The sequence below is a fragment of the Pleurodeles waltl genome, chromosome 4_1 (genome assembly GCF_031143425.1).
Source record: "Pleurodeles waltl isolate 20211129_DDA chromosome 4_1, aPleWal1.hap1.20221129, whole genome shotgun sequence".
NCBI classification, from domain to species: Eukaryota; Metazoa; Chordata; class Amphibia; order Caudata; family Salamandridae; genus Pleurodeles; species Pleurodeles waltl.
In genome coordinates, this window is record NC_090442.1 from 463600326 (window position 1) to 463617947 (window position 17622).

General features: G+C 45.4%; 1 protein-coding gene across 1 annotated transcript in view; it reads right to left on the bottom strand.

Annotated features, from left to right (window-relative positions):
• Positions 1 to 9308: 9308 nt before the first annotated feature.
• The window catches only part of LOC138287164 (phytanoyl-CoA dioxygenase, peroxisomal-like), a 231392-nt gene continuing 223078 nt past the window's right edge, over positions 9309 to 17622 (bottom strand). The window contains exons 7-9 of the mRNA XM_069227525.1: positions 15179 to 15268; positions 13089 to 13148; positions 9309 to 9785 (exon numbers count right to left, since the gene is read on the bottom strand). Of these exons, the coding sequence (XP_069083626.1) occupies positions 9309 to 9785; positions 13089 to 13148; positions 15179 to 15268 (627 nt within the window). The remainder of the gene's footprint in view (positions 9786 to 13088; positions 13149 to 15178; positions 15269 to 17622) is intronic.

Below are 17622 nucleotides of genomic sequence, written 5' to 3' on the forward strand. Positions count from 1 at the left end.
CTCTGTGGGTCTCACCAACCTGGCCAGTAAGCTACCCGCTCTACCCTCCGCGGCCTGTACAGATGACATATGTCTACGATAATCATGGCACCGCAATCTATCTAGTGTCTGGTGGTAAGCCTCTTTAGCCCTGGTCAGACTATGGCTTTGCTCCGGAGTTTCCCCCTAGTCAACCTCCCGTTCATGTAACTCCTCTTCTAATCGATTCAGTTCATTAACCAGAGCACGCCTTGTCCCTACCGACTGTCCCAGGCAATGACCTCTTGCGGCTACTTTGAGTGCCTCCCAATCCGTCTTGCGAAGTCCCGTGGAGCCTTTGTTAATCTGGATTTGTTCTCTAAGATACATTTGTAACTCCTCCCTGTATATCGGGTTGTCCAGTGCCTGCGGATGGAGTCTCTATACAGGTATTGGGGCCCTCGGTTTGGTCCTATTCCAGGTGATAATCAATGGGCTATGATCAGAGATCGTACGGCCCAGATATTCAGAAGAGATTACTTCATGGGTAATAAAGCCTGAGCACACCACCCTATCTATTCTTGTATGGATGTGATGTATCCCTGAATAGAATGAATAATCTCTAATTTGTGGGTGCTGAAAGCGCTATGTGTCCTCCATCCCCCAGTGTTGCATCCACTCATTCAAAGTCTCTGCTATTTTATGCGCCGTCGCTCCAGTCACCGGAGGAGAGGAGCAATCGAGTTCCAAATCAAGTGTACAATTAAAATGTGCCACGATTAGGAGACAGTCTCCTGAGCATCTTGCTAGTCGTCCTGAGAGCGTGCGCCAAAACGGGGTCTGGTCCTGATTTGGCACGTATATGCAACTTAGTACCACTAATCTGCCCTGTAGGCGCCCTCCAACCACAGCATATCTCCCCTCTGTGTCTAGATCTATTGTAATGGCCTCAAACGGGATTCCAGCCCTAATCCAAATTAATACTCCTCTGGCATAAGCAGAGTATACAGTGGCATACAGTTGACCTCGCCATCTACGCCGCAATTTATCCGCCTCCTGTGTGGTGAGGTGTGTTTCTTGCAGTAGAGCAATATGTACCCCCCCTTCTCTTGAGGTATGACAGGATTTTATGATGCTTGACAGGAGACCCCATCCCCTGTACATTCAAAGTTATCAGCTTGTAAGACATAATGGCATAGTAAGCATGTCCAGTAGGGGTTTTATCCCCTTGTGGTTTCCATTAGTTCCCAACAGCCCATCGCTTCCTAGTCTTGCCTCATATCGCAGTACCAACAGGAGTAACGTCTTGCACATGGATATAAACTGAAACATCAAACCCCAACCCCGCTCCCCAGGGCAACTGGCGGTCGTCCAGTCAATGCTTATTACATCAAACAATAACATTAAGTCTTAAAGAGTTCCTGCCAACTGGTGGTGTTAGACGAGAATCCAATTTGGGGGGGAGCCTTCACTATACCTAGGCCTTCCATCCGATCTAGCTCCCGGAGGGAGCCCAGTTGCTTACCAGCGACATTCGTTACAGATCATCTGTAGTTCTCGGTGTCACTATAGGACCCCCCTCTGTGTGGTGGGAGTCTGAGTCCGATGAGTGTGTCTGATATCCAGTTTCTCCACCACTTTCCTCGTTTCCCACCTTCGCTAGTCGTAGCGATGCTACCGCCTCCAAAGCCGATTTCCTCGAATGATCCTGCTGCACTGTTGTCGGCCTGGTTCTGAAACGTGATCTATTCCATCTGCGCCTCCCCTCCTTACGCCGTTGACTGTGGAGCAACTCCGGCGGAGATCCCGAACGACCCTCCATCTTGTGTGCCTCCAACCACGTCCACACCTCTTGAGGCGATTGGAAAAATACACTGCGCCCGTCACAAGTTACTCTCATCTTGGCAGGAAATAGAAGCGCATACTGGACTCCAGCATCCCTTAAAGCCCTTTTCACCACCAGGTAGGACGCTCTCTTGGATTGTACTTCCACCGTAAAATCTGGGAACAGGGTCACTTGATGCATTGTCAATTTTAAAAGGGCCCACTTCCCTTGCTCGTTGCAGCAGTATATCCCTGTCCCTATAATGTAATAATTTGGCTATCATGGTTCGCGGAGGATGGCCAGGTGCAACCTTTCTCGTGGGGACTCGATGTGCCCTCTCTAGTGCAAAGAAGGGAGTCAATAAGCCTGGTGCCACCTCTTGTCGCATCCATGTTTCCAGAAATTTCACTGCATCATCCCCCTCTGCGCCTTCCGGTAGCCCAATGATGCACACATTATTTCGCGGTTACGGCTTTCTGCGCCCGCCGCACGGCGTTCCAGTCTCTGCACCCGGTCCTTAAGGTTCTCCAGTGTGGCATTAATTTCCTGTCGTTCCGGCGCCATCCCCGTGAGTGTTGTCTCTCTTTCTCGGACCCTGTCTGCTAGCTTCTGATGATCGGCACGGAGAAGTCCCAGCTTTACCGACACCTGACCAATCTCATGTTGAAGAGTCTTCTTAGACTCCTCTATTGCCCCCAAAATTTTGTCCAATGTTTCTTGTAGAGTTTGGGGTATCGGATCGGCCATTTCCAACTTGTCTGTGCCTTCCACATGGTCTTTCACTTGTGGTCTGTACTTTTTACGGCTGTGGGCCGACATTCGGTTGACGATGACGGGGTGTCTCCCCCTCCGTGTGGCCAATGAGGGCCGCTATATTCACCCCTCCACCAGTCTTGTTATGCGACTCGCACCGGTACAGTACACTCAGGAGATCGATAATGCACATGTATGTGTTACCAGCGATATCTAAACACCTTCGGTCGGTCCCTGTGTCTCCTTAATCTGGTCTGTCGTCTGTGCTGTCATCGTATGCTGTCCCGGTCGTTCTCCTCAGCCCCTCCCCTTATTACAATTCAGAGAGCGCTGTGGCTTCTACAATGTGTCCCCTCTTTGCACTACGAGGGTTGGGGCTATATTTAATTCTGTGCGCCGAATCCCAGGTGAGTTCTTGCCGAATTCATGTGACCCCTTAGCGTTCTTTAGAGTCTGATGCTACCTGGGTGGGTACTGTGATTGTCCAAGGCTTCGCCGGATCTGTCCAGTCTCCCCGGGCAGCACTTCGCACCGTCACCAGTGTGTCACCATATTTCCTACATACATACTTCGCTCCAGGCATTCAGGATGGCACTCCTTCACTGTTAGGGCCTCACCACCTGCCACTTTGGTCTGTTCTCTCCTCACCGCTCCTTCAATCTGCCCCAGGATCTCCTCCGAGCCGGCCCTCTTTTACACCCACCACTGCTCACCTCCGTCCCATGCCGGCCTTGGCAGTACCCTCCTGCAGCTCGACAGGTTCCATCCCTGTTTCCAGGTCGCCCTGTGCGCTCGCAGTATGTGTTAGTCCTCCCTAATGTTCTGGGGACTTCTTCAGAGCCAGCGCGCCTCCTCAATCACCGAAGCACAGTGCGCCCGAGGAGGTCCACCTCTACGCTGTTGTTTGTCATCCGATGCCTGTCGCACACCCACTACGCGGGCACGGGCTGCTCGGGTCCCCCTCAGGCGTCCCTGCCCAGTGAGGTCTCCAGTCCTCGCCAGGACGTCATTAGGTTCAGTGTTCCTCTCCGACCGCTGTGCATGGGTCTTGAAGCTGCGCTCAGTCCCGTACTCTCGGCGGAGACCGCGCCCCGGCCGCTAGCCCCTTGCCGTGGGCAGCCGCCCGCCGCACGGTCCACACAATCCGCCCGCTGCACAGCCCACACAATAGTGGATGCGCGTTGACAGACCCGAGGGCCCGACCGGTGTCTTCGGCGTCACTTTCACCGTCGGTGGCTCCCTCCGGTGCGCTGTTGTATTCGGATAATTAATAGGCCTCGCGGAGCGACGCGTTCACACGTCCTTGATTGCTGCCGGCCTGGCCACGCCCCGTCTACTAACTTAACATTAACCTACTTTGCAGCCTAGGAAAAAAAAAAAACAGGCTATATGTCATAAAGGGTCGAAACACGTGTTGGCTGTTGAAAAAACCTCACTATAGCTAGAAATTTCCTGTTAATAAAGGAAACAAAAAAAAGACAAATTAATAAATGCTTATCATACAGACACCTGAGGAAATCAGCCGTTTTCAATTTATTTTTCAATGTATTTCTTTCTCAATTGTTTGGGGTTTGAAAATGTTGACAAAGGAGTGTGTTGATTCTATTACTTTAATTCCAGGTATAAAGCATTCCATGGCAATATTTGAAATTACCTGTGGGATTGAGGGTCCACTCACATGATTTGCAAAAACATGCATATACAATTCTAATATGTGAGCCACATTACATTGGCTGTAGAAGGGGACACCATAGATGGCGGACCCTTCCACAAAATCAGTGATATGTCAGAATGTGGTGATCACAAAGCCAATTTGGATTTATTTTTATGTCTTTTTCTGGTGAAGTATGATAGTACAAAACTCTACATGTATATCAGTTTACAACAACCTACTGGCTGGTTGCCGGAGATGCATTTCAATATAGAGGGTATTTATCTCATGAGAGGTATCCTACTACCATGAGGGAGGTTGGCAAGACTGGATCTGAAGGGCACTTTCAAAACAGGTCCCTCCATGTTCATTCAGTTCTTCGAAGTAGAATGGACTTGTTTTCAGGTTATCTTTAGGCACCTGGTGTTTAACCATATTCCTCAAATCAGTGAAGTAAGGATTCAGGTCTATGTGCATTCCAATGAAACTTTTGTGGGAACAACATGTTGCAAGATAAATAGACCATGATTGTAATCTTAATATGGCTGCTGACGTTCTGCAGAGTATTGAGCCCCCATGGCCTCCTCTCCACACACTTCCTCATTACCACCCTCCAACGTTCTCCTCATCTCTCCATAGCCCCTCACCACATTTAATCTCTTTGATAGAGCACTCATCCCACTTTAGGGTGTCAGAGCCTTTTACATGACACATATTTCAGAGACTATGAATCGTGTGTAAATCAATATATAGGATATATCGTGTTGGACTTGGCCCTTTCTGCAGGCTCATCCCCAAACTTATTTTCCCTCCACCTTTTGCTGAATTTGTTTGCGCGAGCTTTAGGACTTTGTGCACTTTGCCACTTCTGACCAGTTTTAAAGCGCTTGTGCTCTCTCCTTAAACATAGTAAGTGGCTGATACCCAACTGGCATATTTATTGTACTTGTAAGTCCCTAGTAAAGTAGCACTACCTGTGCCCAGAACCTGTAATTAAATGCTACTAGTGGGCCTGCAGAACCACTTAAGTTGAACTTTAAACATGTCTTGAGCCTTCCAATCCAGTCTGCGTGTGCAGTTTTAAACTGCCATTTCAACCTGGAAAAACATATTTTGTCAGGCCCAAACCTTCCTTTTTAATACATATACATCACCCCTAAGGTAGGCCCTGGACAATCCTAACAGCAGGGCGCAGTGTATTTAAAATGTTGGACTTTGACTTTTAAGTTTTATATGTTCTAGTAATGAAAAATTCTTAACTTCATTTTTTACTACCTCAAGGCCTACCTCGCCTATAAGATAACGCCGGAATAACTTTTTTACATTTTATAAGTGTAATTTCCAAATAGAAACTGGTAATCAGTTCATGTTCTGTTTCTCTAGAATCACAGTTTAAAGTCCTCCCTTATGGTGAAATCGGATTTTAAATGGTTATTTGGTGCCTGCAGCCTGTCCCTGGATACATGACAGGGTGTAGCTGATAGGTGGGATTTGTGTATTCCTCCTAGACAGCCAGACATAATAGAGAGCTTAGGTTTCCCTGGATGGGCCGTCACTGGCAGGCTGGACCCAGCACACTTACACTCGAATAGGCAGTGTCCTGTCTCTACACAAAGGGCTTCATACCCCCTACAGTTAGTCTGGAGGCAGGGCCAAGAAGGCAGGGAACTTGTGTACTTCAAACGCATTCCTCCAGAAGCTTCTCACCACTTCAAAGGCACAATTGGCTATAAATACTGAGCCTCAGACACCAACTGTTCAGTACACTTCTGAATCTGTGGATATTCTGCTGTGCTGTTAGAAGGACTGCCACCCTGCTGCTCTGAGAGAACTGCTACCCTGCTGTGCTTACCTGCTGCCCTCTTGCCTGGTGAAGGACAACTGGACCTGTAACTTCATCCTGAACTCAGGACACCATAGTGACTCCAAGAGCTGGTCTGCTGGCCTCCTGATATGAGCCTTAGGGTCAGAAAAGACCCCCCAACATCCTCTACCAGCCTCTGGACCCAGCTGCAGTGAGTTCCTGGTCCCCAATTGGCGCCCCTCAGGTCCTGGATTCTTGGTGTGGCTCAGCAAGCTGATATAAAGCTGAGATAAAGCTTTTGGGCTCTTCACGAGACATTGACGCACGCACTGCAATTCTACACGAAGCGCTACCAACCCAACTCTTTGCACTCTAGCATCGACTGTTCGCAAGGGACTGCCAACATGATCCGCCTACCTGCCCGGCTGTGAAGCCAGCCTGCTCTTCTCGCTATGTCGACCGCCTCTTACAATGCTCACCTTGCTCACAGTTGCTCCTCCTGGCCCTTTCCAATGTGAACGGGACTCTTTTCTCTGTCTTGAGAAGGTAACCTTCATGGGACTAACTTGGTGACTGTATCTGACCTGCGCTAAATCACGGTTGGCCTGAAAGTATGACTTTGACCTATGCCAGTGCAACCAGATTTCCAGAGTTGGCTTTTTTTGCTTGTTGGCGCTAGACTCCCCAAATTCTTTAAAAATTCTTATCTCCGCTTCTACTGATTGGATGTTTGTCATTTTGGTCTTGGTTAATTTATTAACTTTTACTCTCTTTTTCTAACTTGGTGTGAGATACTTTTTGTGTGGTGTTTGCACTTTATTACTGTTTGATGTGTTGCACAAATACTTCACACATTCCCTCTAAGTTAAGCCTGACTGCTCTGTGCCAAGCTACCAGGGCATTGAGCACAGGTTAATTTGGGAATTGCTTGTGCCTTACCCTGACAAGGACTGTGGCTGCTGCATGACCAGGGCTCACACCCCAATCAACCAGTAACCCAATTTCTCACATATCACATGAGACAATGAGGGCTACAAGGTGTAGAAGTCTTGTGGCATTCATACTAATAGGCATTAGCTGTTCAATCTATCAATCAATCAGAGGTTCTTATAGAGCGCAACTACTCACCCTTGATGGTCTCAAGGTGCTGAGGGGGCAGGGTCTGGGATGGTGGATCTGATGATTAGTTCAAGAGCCAGGTCTTGAGGTCCTTCCTTAATTGCGGCATAGATGGTGATTGCTTGAGATGCAGAGAAAGGGAGTTCCAGGTCTTCGCAGCGAGATAGGAGAAAGATCTTCCTCCAACCATGGCCTTGCAGATCTGTGGGATGGTGGCCAGGGCTAGTTGGGCGAGCGGAGATGTCTGGTGGGAGTGTAGAAGGAGATGGGGTGGTTAAGGTATGCGGGTCCGGCATTGTGCTTTGTAGGCATGCTTGAGGAGCTTCAAGGTAATTCTTTTGTTGATAGGTAGCCAGTGAAGGTTTCTCAGGTGGAGGATCCACCTATCACACCTATCAGGAGGGGGCTGTGACATCACCTGCCTGACCTGGACATTCAGATGCTCCTAGAGGCCTCTGCCCATCTTGGATTCAAGATGGCAGAATAAAGTGGCCACCTGGAGGAGCTCTGGGCACCACCCCTGGGGTGGTGATGGACAGTGTAGTGGTTACTCTCCTTTCCATTGTCCAGTTTTGCACTAGAGCAGGGATGGGGGGGTCCCTGGACTAGTGTAAACTGGTTTATGCAAGGAGGGCGCCAAATGTGCCCTTTAAAGCACATCAGTGGAACCCCTCCCAAGCCATGTAGCACCTATTTCCAAAGGGAGAGGGTGCTGCCTCCCTCTCCCAAAGGAAATCCTTTGTTCTGCCTTCCTGGGCTTGAGCTGGTCAAGCAGCAGGAGGGCAGAAACCTGTCTGTATGATGGCAGCAGTGCAAGCTGCCCGGGAAAACCCTGCAAACTGGTCGAAGCAAAGCTGGGGGTCCTCTAAGGAGCCCCCAGAGTGCATGGAATCATCCAATCAATACTGGCAAGAGTATTGGGATATGATTCTGACATGTTAGATACCAAACATGCCCGGGTTTGGAGTTACCATTATGCAGCTGGACACAGGTAGTAGCCTGTGTCCAGTACACGGGCAAAATGGCTTTCCCACACTTACAAAGTCCAGGAAAATTGAGCTGGAGTTCGTAGGGGCACCTCTGCTCATGCAGGGGTGCCCTCACACACAGGTACTTGCACCCTGCCCTCTGGGCTAGGAGGGCCTGCCATAGGGGTGACTTACAGTGACCTGGTGCAGTGACCTTTAGTGAAAGGGTGCATGCACCTTTTCACGCAGGCTGCAATGGCAGGCCTGCAGACCCATTTTTCATGGGCTCCCATGGGTGCCCTAATGCCCTGGGTACCTAGGTACCATATACTAGGGACTTGCCTGGGGGCACCAGTGTGCCAAATGTGGGGTGTACAAAGTCAGGAACAACCACTTTTGGAGGGAGAGAGAACTGTCACTGGGGTCCTGGTTAGCAGGTTCCCACTGAACACAGTCAAAACACACTGACAGCAGGCAAAAATTGGGGGTAACCATGCCAAAAAGAGGGTACTTTCCTACAGTCTGCAGGTGTGCTTGGAGTCTGGGAGGGTGGGGAGAACCAGCTGGCTTTTTTCGAGGGCTGCTCCTCTGAGGGTTTGCTGAGGGGAGCCAGTGTGTTCGCTCAGCCAGATATCCAGCGGTAGAGGTTGCGGGCTGAGGTGTTGGCATCCGTGGATGTCGGTGGTGGGGTTTTGCTGAGGGAGGTGGTGAGCTGGTCTTCGGTGACCTTGTTCCAGCTTCTGCGAGGATCGCGCTGGACGTGGTGGCATACAGCGGGTTTGGTGAAGGAGAAGTGGATGCATTGGTGGTCTGTCCAGTGTAGCTCAGAGGTGTGGCTGACAGAGATTTTGTTGCTTGCGGAAAAAATGGGGTCAAGCGTGTGTCTTGCTCAGTGGGTTGGAGTTGTGACCAGTTGTTTGAGTCAGATGGTTGCGTGGTTCTCCAGTAGGGATGAGGTGTTGTGGTTGTCGAGGTTGTCCAGGTGGTAGTTTAGGTCACCAAGGAGGATGAAGTCTGTTGAGGCAAGAGCATGGTGAGCAATGAAGTTGACTATGGCTTTGCTGAAGGTGGGGGAGATCCGGGGGATCTGTAGATGAGTGTGCCACGGAAGGTGGAGTCCGGGTTGGTCTGGATCTGGAAGTGGAGGTGTTCCATGTTGGGTGAGGGGTGGCCACAGCTGGTTGTGAGGCAGAGGGTGTTTTTGTGTACAGTTGCAGTGCCTCCTCCTGATCAGCTGACATGGTTCTTGTGAATGATTTTGTAGCCGTCGGGGATGGCGGTTGCGATGTACGGGGCTGAGGTGGAGTTCAACCAGGTTTCAATAAGGAAGGTGACGTTGGGGGAGATGGTGTCGAGCAGGTCCAAGATTTCCAAGGCGTGCCTTTTGAGGGACGCATCTAAGGTGGGCGGGTCTGGTTCTTGAAGGTCGGTGGGTCTGGTGTGCGGCGAGAGAAGGCACAGTTGCGGTAGGTGAACGGGCCTTAGGTGTTTTTGGAGATGTGAGGTGGCAGGAGGTGGACCTTCAGGGGTTGAGTACGTGGAGGATGGTCTAAGAACCAGGATTTGTGCCGTGGGAGTGGTCCAGGCATGGACAGGCTTGTCTTTGGTGTGCTTGCAGCGCACATGTTGAGCGGCTCCGCAATGGCCACCATTTAGTAGTGTTGTGGAGGGCTGGACTGTTGGGAGGAGGGAAGTGGGAAAGCAGTGCTGGAAGGTGGAAAAAAGAAGAGAGGAGCAAAAAGTCAGAAAGTAAAAAAGACAGAGGGCAGAGAGCAGCTGCAGAGTGGAGATGCTCCTCACTGGACCATCGGGGCTGAGGCGCAAGTGGGTGCCTGTGGGTGAAGGAGGGCCTCGAACTAAGGACCTGAAAGGATCAGGGGGCAACAGCTACCATGCGGAGTTGTGGGGTGAGGGAAGCAATTTACTGACAAGGTCAGTAAAATCGCTCTCTCAACGTGCAGCGGGCGCCATTAAGTAGTGTTGAGGAGGGCTGGACAGCTGGGAGCTGGGAAGCGGGAAAAATGGCGTGGGACGTGGGCAGGGGTGCACGGGATGAGCAGCGGCAAGAGCACAAAGAGAAAAACAGGCACAAAAAAAAGAGAAATTAGATAAAGTGAAAGAAACCAGTAATAGATGAAAAGGTGGGAACAAACTGTGCAGTGAGGGAAGCAATTTACTGACAAGGTCCAGTCCAAGCTGTTAAGAGTGTTTGGACTGGAAAAATATAATCTCAGGCTCTGGAACGTAATACTGTGGGTGAGGTTATCCATACTAATAAGAATGATATATTACTACCCAAGGTAACCCTTTATGGCAACCTTAGAATAACGAAAGATTGAGAAATAAAATAAGGTTTTAAACCTTTAACAAGCTGTTTGTACGCTGCTTGCAAGTTGCAAGGACTTCTATTGAAAAAGCAATAACCCAGTGAGCTAACTACATAAAATACAAACCTGTTCCCTGCATGTTACGCGTTATACTTTGTAGCAGGCACATTAACCTTTTGCTGCTTTATCATGAGTCAAAACTGTGACAAGATAAAACACAGCATGAACAATAACCACCAGTTATCTTGACCTTATTATCCCCTGAAATATGCTGAGCACACAAAGACCTCTTAAGGTTGCCCTTGGCTCACCTTTTACTTCTGATCCATCTGCTCTGTCCTCGACTCTCCCCTTCTGGCAGAGTCCAAAAGGCGCCTCTCGTGCTTGGCATGGTGGGTAAGTGGATAAAGCGAATGTCACTGAAACTATCACTGGGCGAATACACAGATTATTATAAGGTTAGTTGCTTTGCTCTGCAAGAGTACTGGTTCTGATTTTTCACCAGGAATATTCATAGACTGCAACTTTAGTAAGTTCCGGTTGAATCAGTTGGCTGTGCTCTTCAACACGCTAGGTTAGCGGCCTCAATGTATGGCATTTTGACTGTGAGTAAGTGGTCTACGGATGAGGCCAAACTACAATTGCTTGGAATTGCTTGTGAGTTATTTTGTCGTCAAGTGCCTGACAAATTACCAAAGACAATACTGCTACAAAGGGACAATGCTTCAGCAGTTTGTAAGTCAGTGATTTGGGAAGCAAAAATTGAGTCTCACAAAGCATTTTTGTCATTATTTGCCTTGGTTATATAGTTAAACACCCACATTGGGGACAGCAAATTGGGGGCTGGATCCAATCATGAGTTCCTCCTTTTAAATGATGCTCCGGTTCTGTTTCAAATCTTTGGAAAGGTAGTAAGTTTTATTCTGATCACACCTCTGTCCCTACAGTAAGCATGACATCTAGCAGTTTTGGCACTTCCTATGAAGGTTCCGATCTCTCCCAGTTGCAAAGTTTCTGCAAGATTAAGAACACACCTTCTTGCAGAATGGTCACTGACCAGAGTGCACCAGATGATTTCACTGCACACGGGGGAATCCCAGGCTTTTACTGGAGAATGCGTTCTTCTTCTGATTTCAACTGTTGGTATGTACACTTTTTTTACGCGTATTAACCTTTATTAAGGATTAGTATAGGAAGCATTGCCAATTTACTAGAAAGTATCCTACAATACATTAAAAAGGCTTATGAATAATTATTAAATGTTAGTTGATTTATCCAGTAATATTCGTAGTTTGCCATGCCAGCTGTTGGCGAGTTAAACCTTCAGTCCTTTTCAAAACATGATGTGCAGCTAATGTACTAGTATGGTTAATTTTAACATGTACTATGGTTCCACATCTTGCTCACTTGAGCCACGACTGGCCCATAGAAAGGACATTATTTAGTCCAGCATGTCACTGTCTTTCATATCCCCTTCTACCTCAGGCACTAATATCTGACCTCAAAATGAATTCCTCTCGAGACGTTCTAGCAACCCTGAATGATCATTATGAAGATCAAGACTGGAGTCTGCACTGCCTCGTTCTGTGAGATAGGGTCAGGTGCATCACCCTTGCATGGTAGGCTTATCTCAACTTTACCTCTTCATAAATTCTTTTTACAAGAACTGTAACCTACAATCTAGGACGTAGGAAATGGGATGAGGATCAGCTTTTGGCCCCAGGAGCACTCTCTTCAGTGAATGCAGAGATGTGCAGCAGATGAAGTCGAAACACAGGGTGACCTGCACCATCAGATAATAGTAACAGTAAAGGGGCAATGTGTGACAGTTTGGTCCTTAGCTGTGACTCAGAGTGCACCATCCTTCTTCTGTTTATCTGATTACATGTACCCTTTTATTGTCGGGTTTGGGGTTGCAAGGGAATTCAAATCTCTTCTTTATCTAAAACTCCTCAAAATGAGAAACTCATGAATTGAGTGGACATCCTATACTGCCCCTTCAATCACCCGTGGTATGCAGAAATTTTAGGGAATAAGATGCCCCCAAGGCCCACGTATTATTGTATAAGAGAAGGCAACAAAGTTTTGCATTTATTCCTGGATTTCCCAGGCAAGTGATTTCAGCCAATTCTTCATCGGAGAATCAGAATACTGCTATGGTTCAACTCGTGCAAAACAGTATCACGTTAAGAGTGATGGCTGTATCATTTGACCAGAATGGATTATATTTAATATCTCTCAGATTATCAAATCCAAACTCCACCAAGTCAGTAGCATAGCAGGCCACAACAGAAACTGTGTGATCTGGAACCACACGAGTTGAAAGGAGTCATGGATTATGACACAGTTGTGCTGACGGCACTCATGAAAACTCTGCTCTGTTCTGCTCTGCTCTTCTGCTTTAGTGAAACGGGGCAGCGGACAGTGCAGGAGGTAGGCTTCCATGGACTGAGCATGACTTTTGTGAACAAAATGATAACATGAAGGCAGTATTCTCAATTACATTAGATTATACGTGTTTGCATGTATTTATTTATGTATTCCCTAGACTGTGCTTTTAAAAAGATACAACCATCCAAAAAAAGAAAAATATGTTTCATTGTGCTAATAATATTTCCTACGACCTAAGCTACATTGTTATAGATCATTCACCCTCAAGTTCTACCAGCTAGAGATGACTCACAATAAAGGTCTTAAATATGCGAATTGGTGTTATCTCTGGTCTGAAGAAAACTGTAAGATTCTAAAAAGAGGAAAAAGAAGGGGTCAACATTACTTACCATAATGAAAAGTGATGCACATATAATAGCTTATAAAGAAAGAAAACAGCTATTTTGGGATTGTAAAGGAAAATAAAATCCAGCCCTACCATTTATAATCTAGGTAGGTGGCTCCTGTTTATTTTGGCAAACAATAAATATGCGTATGAATACATTAAATCGATCATTGGGTTGTAATACCCCAGCATCTTTAAGATTCCGTTATCTTTTATCAGTTTATGGGAATTCGGCGCCTCCTAGACAATGTTTTCTTATACTCCTGATGAAAAATTATTAGTTATAAACTGTGAAAATGATCGCCAACACAAATAAATTTATGAATTACGGCTGGACCAGGGCGTATTCCAGCATGCATTTATGAGAAATTCCGTATAGTGGGCTTTTCACATGTAGTCTCTCTATAGACAGATTATCCACAGTGGAACAATTCCTACTTTTTAGAATTATGGCATAAATAAGCAAATTTATATTTAAAAAATGCATGCTCTTGTTTGACATTATTAATGGATAAACCACTTTTCTAGATAGTTTTCCAGAGGCCTTACGCATGGGTTAGAGATAAAGGCCTGATCTTGAAGCAACAAACTGGTTTCCAACTTGATCACGACCACAACAGACCAGTGCTTTGTGCTTTGAGGCGCAGCTGGCAGGTTTACAGAATTTAGAAGGACTCTATATTGCTGCTTTGTACACTTTAAAACCGCATTTTACACAGCGGATTGCTCCGAATTTTGGTCAAAACTAGAGATTAAGGATATTTCTCCGGGACACGTTGATTACACACACACGTCTTCAGACAATGTGGTGCAAATCTCATTAAACAGAAGTTTAATTGTAAAAACTCTGATTAGGAATGGTCTAAAATGGGGGTTGTCTGCCACTACCTTATTCTGTTCGCTTGTGCTGATCTACCGGCTGCATTAGCTAAAACACACTGAGAGAAAGTGACTCTTTAAAAGCTTATTGTGACACCAATAAATTGAGAATGAATACAGATAAAAACAGCTGAAATAGAATTCCCATTCCTGGTGGTTAGTGGGAACTAAATGGGAAATGTTTAAGGAATAATAGCATCTGGTGCTTACTTTAACCCAACCGTATCCTGGCGTCATCACTGAAGGAAAACCAAACTGAAAGCTTACACTACCCTGACATCCCTCTCTCATTTTGCTAAGTTGTAGTGTGGGAGGGGATTTGTATCGAACAACTTAGTAAGCACAACTGCAGGTAAAATTGAACCTATTATGTTGTATGAATGTGAAATCATAATTTTTGATGATCATTCAAGTTTTTCTGAAATTGAGGGCTGAGTGGGTAAAAAAAAAACCAAAAAAACTATCCCCTCCCATGCATGGCGATGAAACAGACCACTGGAACCAAGTAAGGACCAAACTGAGGGGATTTAATGGTGAAATACAGAGCATTAAATGCTTTTAAAAATGTAATAAGGAGGGCCTCAAACAAAAGTTCATACGTTTGGAACTTTCACAATGGTGGGACGCCTCAATACTTAGGAACTATATAGATCTCAAACAGGTTCCCCGGGGTCACTGGGTTGTTATATTCCCTTCATTTGAGGATTTGGATGGTGATTTATTACAGGAATGAGAACAGCTTCTACTATCTTCATAGTATGGTATGATGGGCATTCTCATTAAACATGATGAAATAAAAAGAGAAATCTTAATGCAAGAAATTAATAAACTGGAAGAGGTGATACAGAGGACAAATTTACTGGACGCAACAGAAAAGAATTACAAAATTCTTAGGGAAGTTCTTGACTCACATCAATTGCACATAAGAGAGAAAAAAAGCTAGGAAACTTTAAAGGGATGATAACAATTATCATAATACTCGAATATTCACATTTGCTAAGAAATGTAACGATATTAAACCAAGTTCCATCTCAAATTTAGGGAAACCTGACACTCACCCAACCATATTGTCAGCTAGTGAGTCTGACATCTCTAGTGAGACTAGTAAGAAATCTGACCGTTCCCTCACCAGTGCCACATCTGCTATGGGTACCACTACTTCGACTTCTTTTTAGCAGAACTCGAGAGGCACAGAGAAGGGACCAGACCTACGTACAAGAAACAGATAGATCCAAACACAAGAGAGTCAAAAGAGGAAAACATGGGTACAAAAACATACACAAGAGATCAGATTACAACCAGGTCATTGTCCTACAACCAGGTAAACTGAGGGCTTTTCAATTGGATTTATTTGTTATACGTGATGCCCAATGCAATATGGATGATGTTTCTATTGTCAATCTATTAAAGTATGTATTATCAAAGATTCAGATGAAGGTACTACAGAAAAGTCTTGTTTTTTGTCCTACATCTCTGTCTGATTTTCCACAGCTGCATTTTGATTTGTATAAATATGTACAATGTCTGAAATTAAAGAAATGCTTTGACGAGCATCCTCACCATATGGTTTCTGATTTACATGTCACGTTGGACTGTAACATGACCATTAAGGATTTACAGGATCTTCAAGTACTTTCTTTGGATGAAATCAGTGAGTCTGTGCCATCAACTTCTGAGATACTTACTGATCTTGACATTGTGTCTAATCCTAATCTTAATCTAGATAGTGGACTTAAATCCAGAACCACATTTGTACCCAATTGTCCTACTGATAATGTTATTGATGCATTCCACAAAGCAGTCACACAGGACCTCACTTGTTGGAGGGTAGACTTAACAACCGGCACAAGATTGGGGGTAATAATAATAATCATACTCCTGATGAAAGGTTGGCACTAAGATTGCTTATGATGGCCCCAGGTACTGTCATTAAAGAAGCAGACAAAGGGGGTAACAAAGTGGTGATGTGGCACACAGATTGCATTGGTGAGATAGATTGGCGAATACTAGGGCATACAATAAGCTCCCCATTAACCCCCTCATGAAAGTCAATAGTAAGGATAAGAATACATTAGCATTTTGGCGGGATGCTTGTTTTATTACAGAAGCTAAATACATGCACAACCCTTGTATCAGTGGGTGATTTAAAGGGGAAATTGGCGCTTCCTGTCACCTTATTTCCAACTTATCCAAGTGTGATCCGTTTTCAGATGGTGCACTTAATAGGGAAAAGCACCCCAAATCCCTGTACATCAACAATCACTAATCATTGATAGCAATTTATATACAGTAAGGGACACATCCCACCATTGTCCGATTTTTATATAGTCTTTATGATTTATTTCCGAATTCCTCTTCACTCCAAGGTTTCAATTCCTCATTTCTTTGTGAACTCGTGGGAACCTTAATAAAATAACACCACATTATTCCCTTCTACCAGTCCGTGTACTATGTACATTAGAAACCACATGCTGAATCTCAAAAAGTGATTGGTATACATTTATAGCCCAATATCTTTAAATTCTACTTATCTCAATCTTATGAGTGGTATTTCAAATATTTAATTGTGTGCGTGCATAAACATGTGAAACCCTACCATATTATGCCATATTGTGACAGTTTTAATACACTAAGATCATCTCCCATAGGAGATACCTGCAGATTGATCGTTCTCTACACATTGAGTTGTTGTTCCATATTCATACTTATTTCCTTTTTGTTAGTCAAATTATTATATTGTTTTTTAGATTCTCATTAAGTCTTCATATAGCTTTTGCATATTCTCTCCTCATATCGGGGTTCTATGAAAATAATCCATTAATAGAATCAGCTTTATTCGTGTTCATCTACATCCCCATCTTGTCCCTCCGTTGCAAGTAATAGTCTTACTCGCGTCCTACTTGTGTATAAATCCTCGAAATAGTCCCTCCTTTCTCCATCCCTCTATTTAAATCTCGTCTCTTGTCCCTGCCGCTCCTTGACACAAACTTCACACAGACCCCCCACCCAGATGCTCCATTGCCTGTAAATCACTCTTATTTTGCGTTCCAAACTCTGCCTCTGTTGTCCTCTTAGTAATTTCTACTCGTGTTTCTGCTATTCGCTAATCATTCTTTCACTACAAGTGAAGCTCCCACTTTTATCCACATTTATACCCTCGATTGCCCACTTGCCTGTATTTCTTCTCCGTCTTCGTAGCGAGTACACTTCCTTCCATTTACTTACTAGTCGTCCGCTCTCTATCTCCTTTATAACTTTCGCTACATAGAAAAGGAAAACGGACTACACCTCCGGCTCATTCTGCCAGCCTCACTCTTTATCAAACACTAAAGTAGGACTGTGTTTGTAAAGACAAATACTTCATGTAATTTTCCTAGTCTGGTCCAGAGAGATGGAAGACAGACTACATCTCAGGCTCATTTTGCCATCCTCTCTCTCTAATGAAGTCTAATGTGGGACAGTATTAATACATACAGGTTCTTCGAATTGTTCCACAAATCTGGTATCTTTAATCTATTCCTCTGCCACCTTTCGTATATGTCGCTATTACTGTTGGAAACTG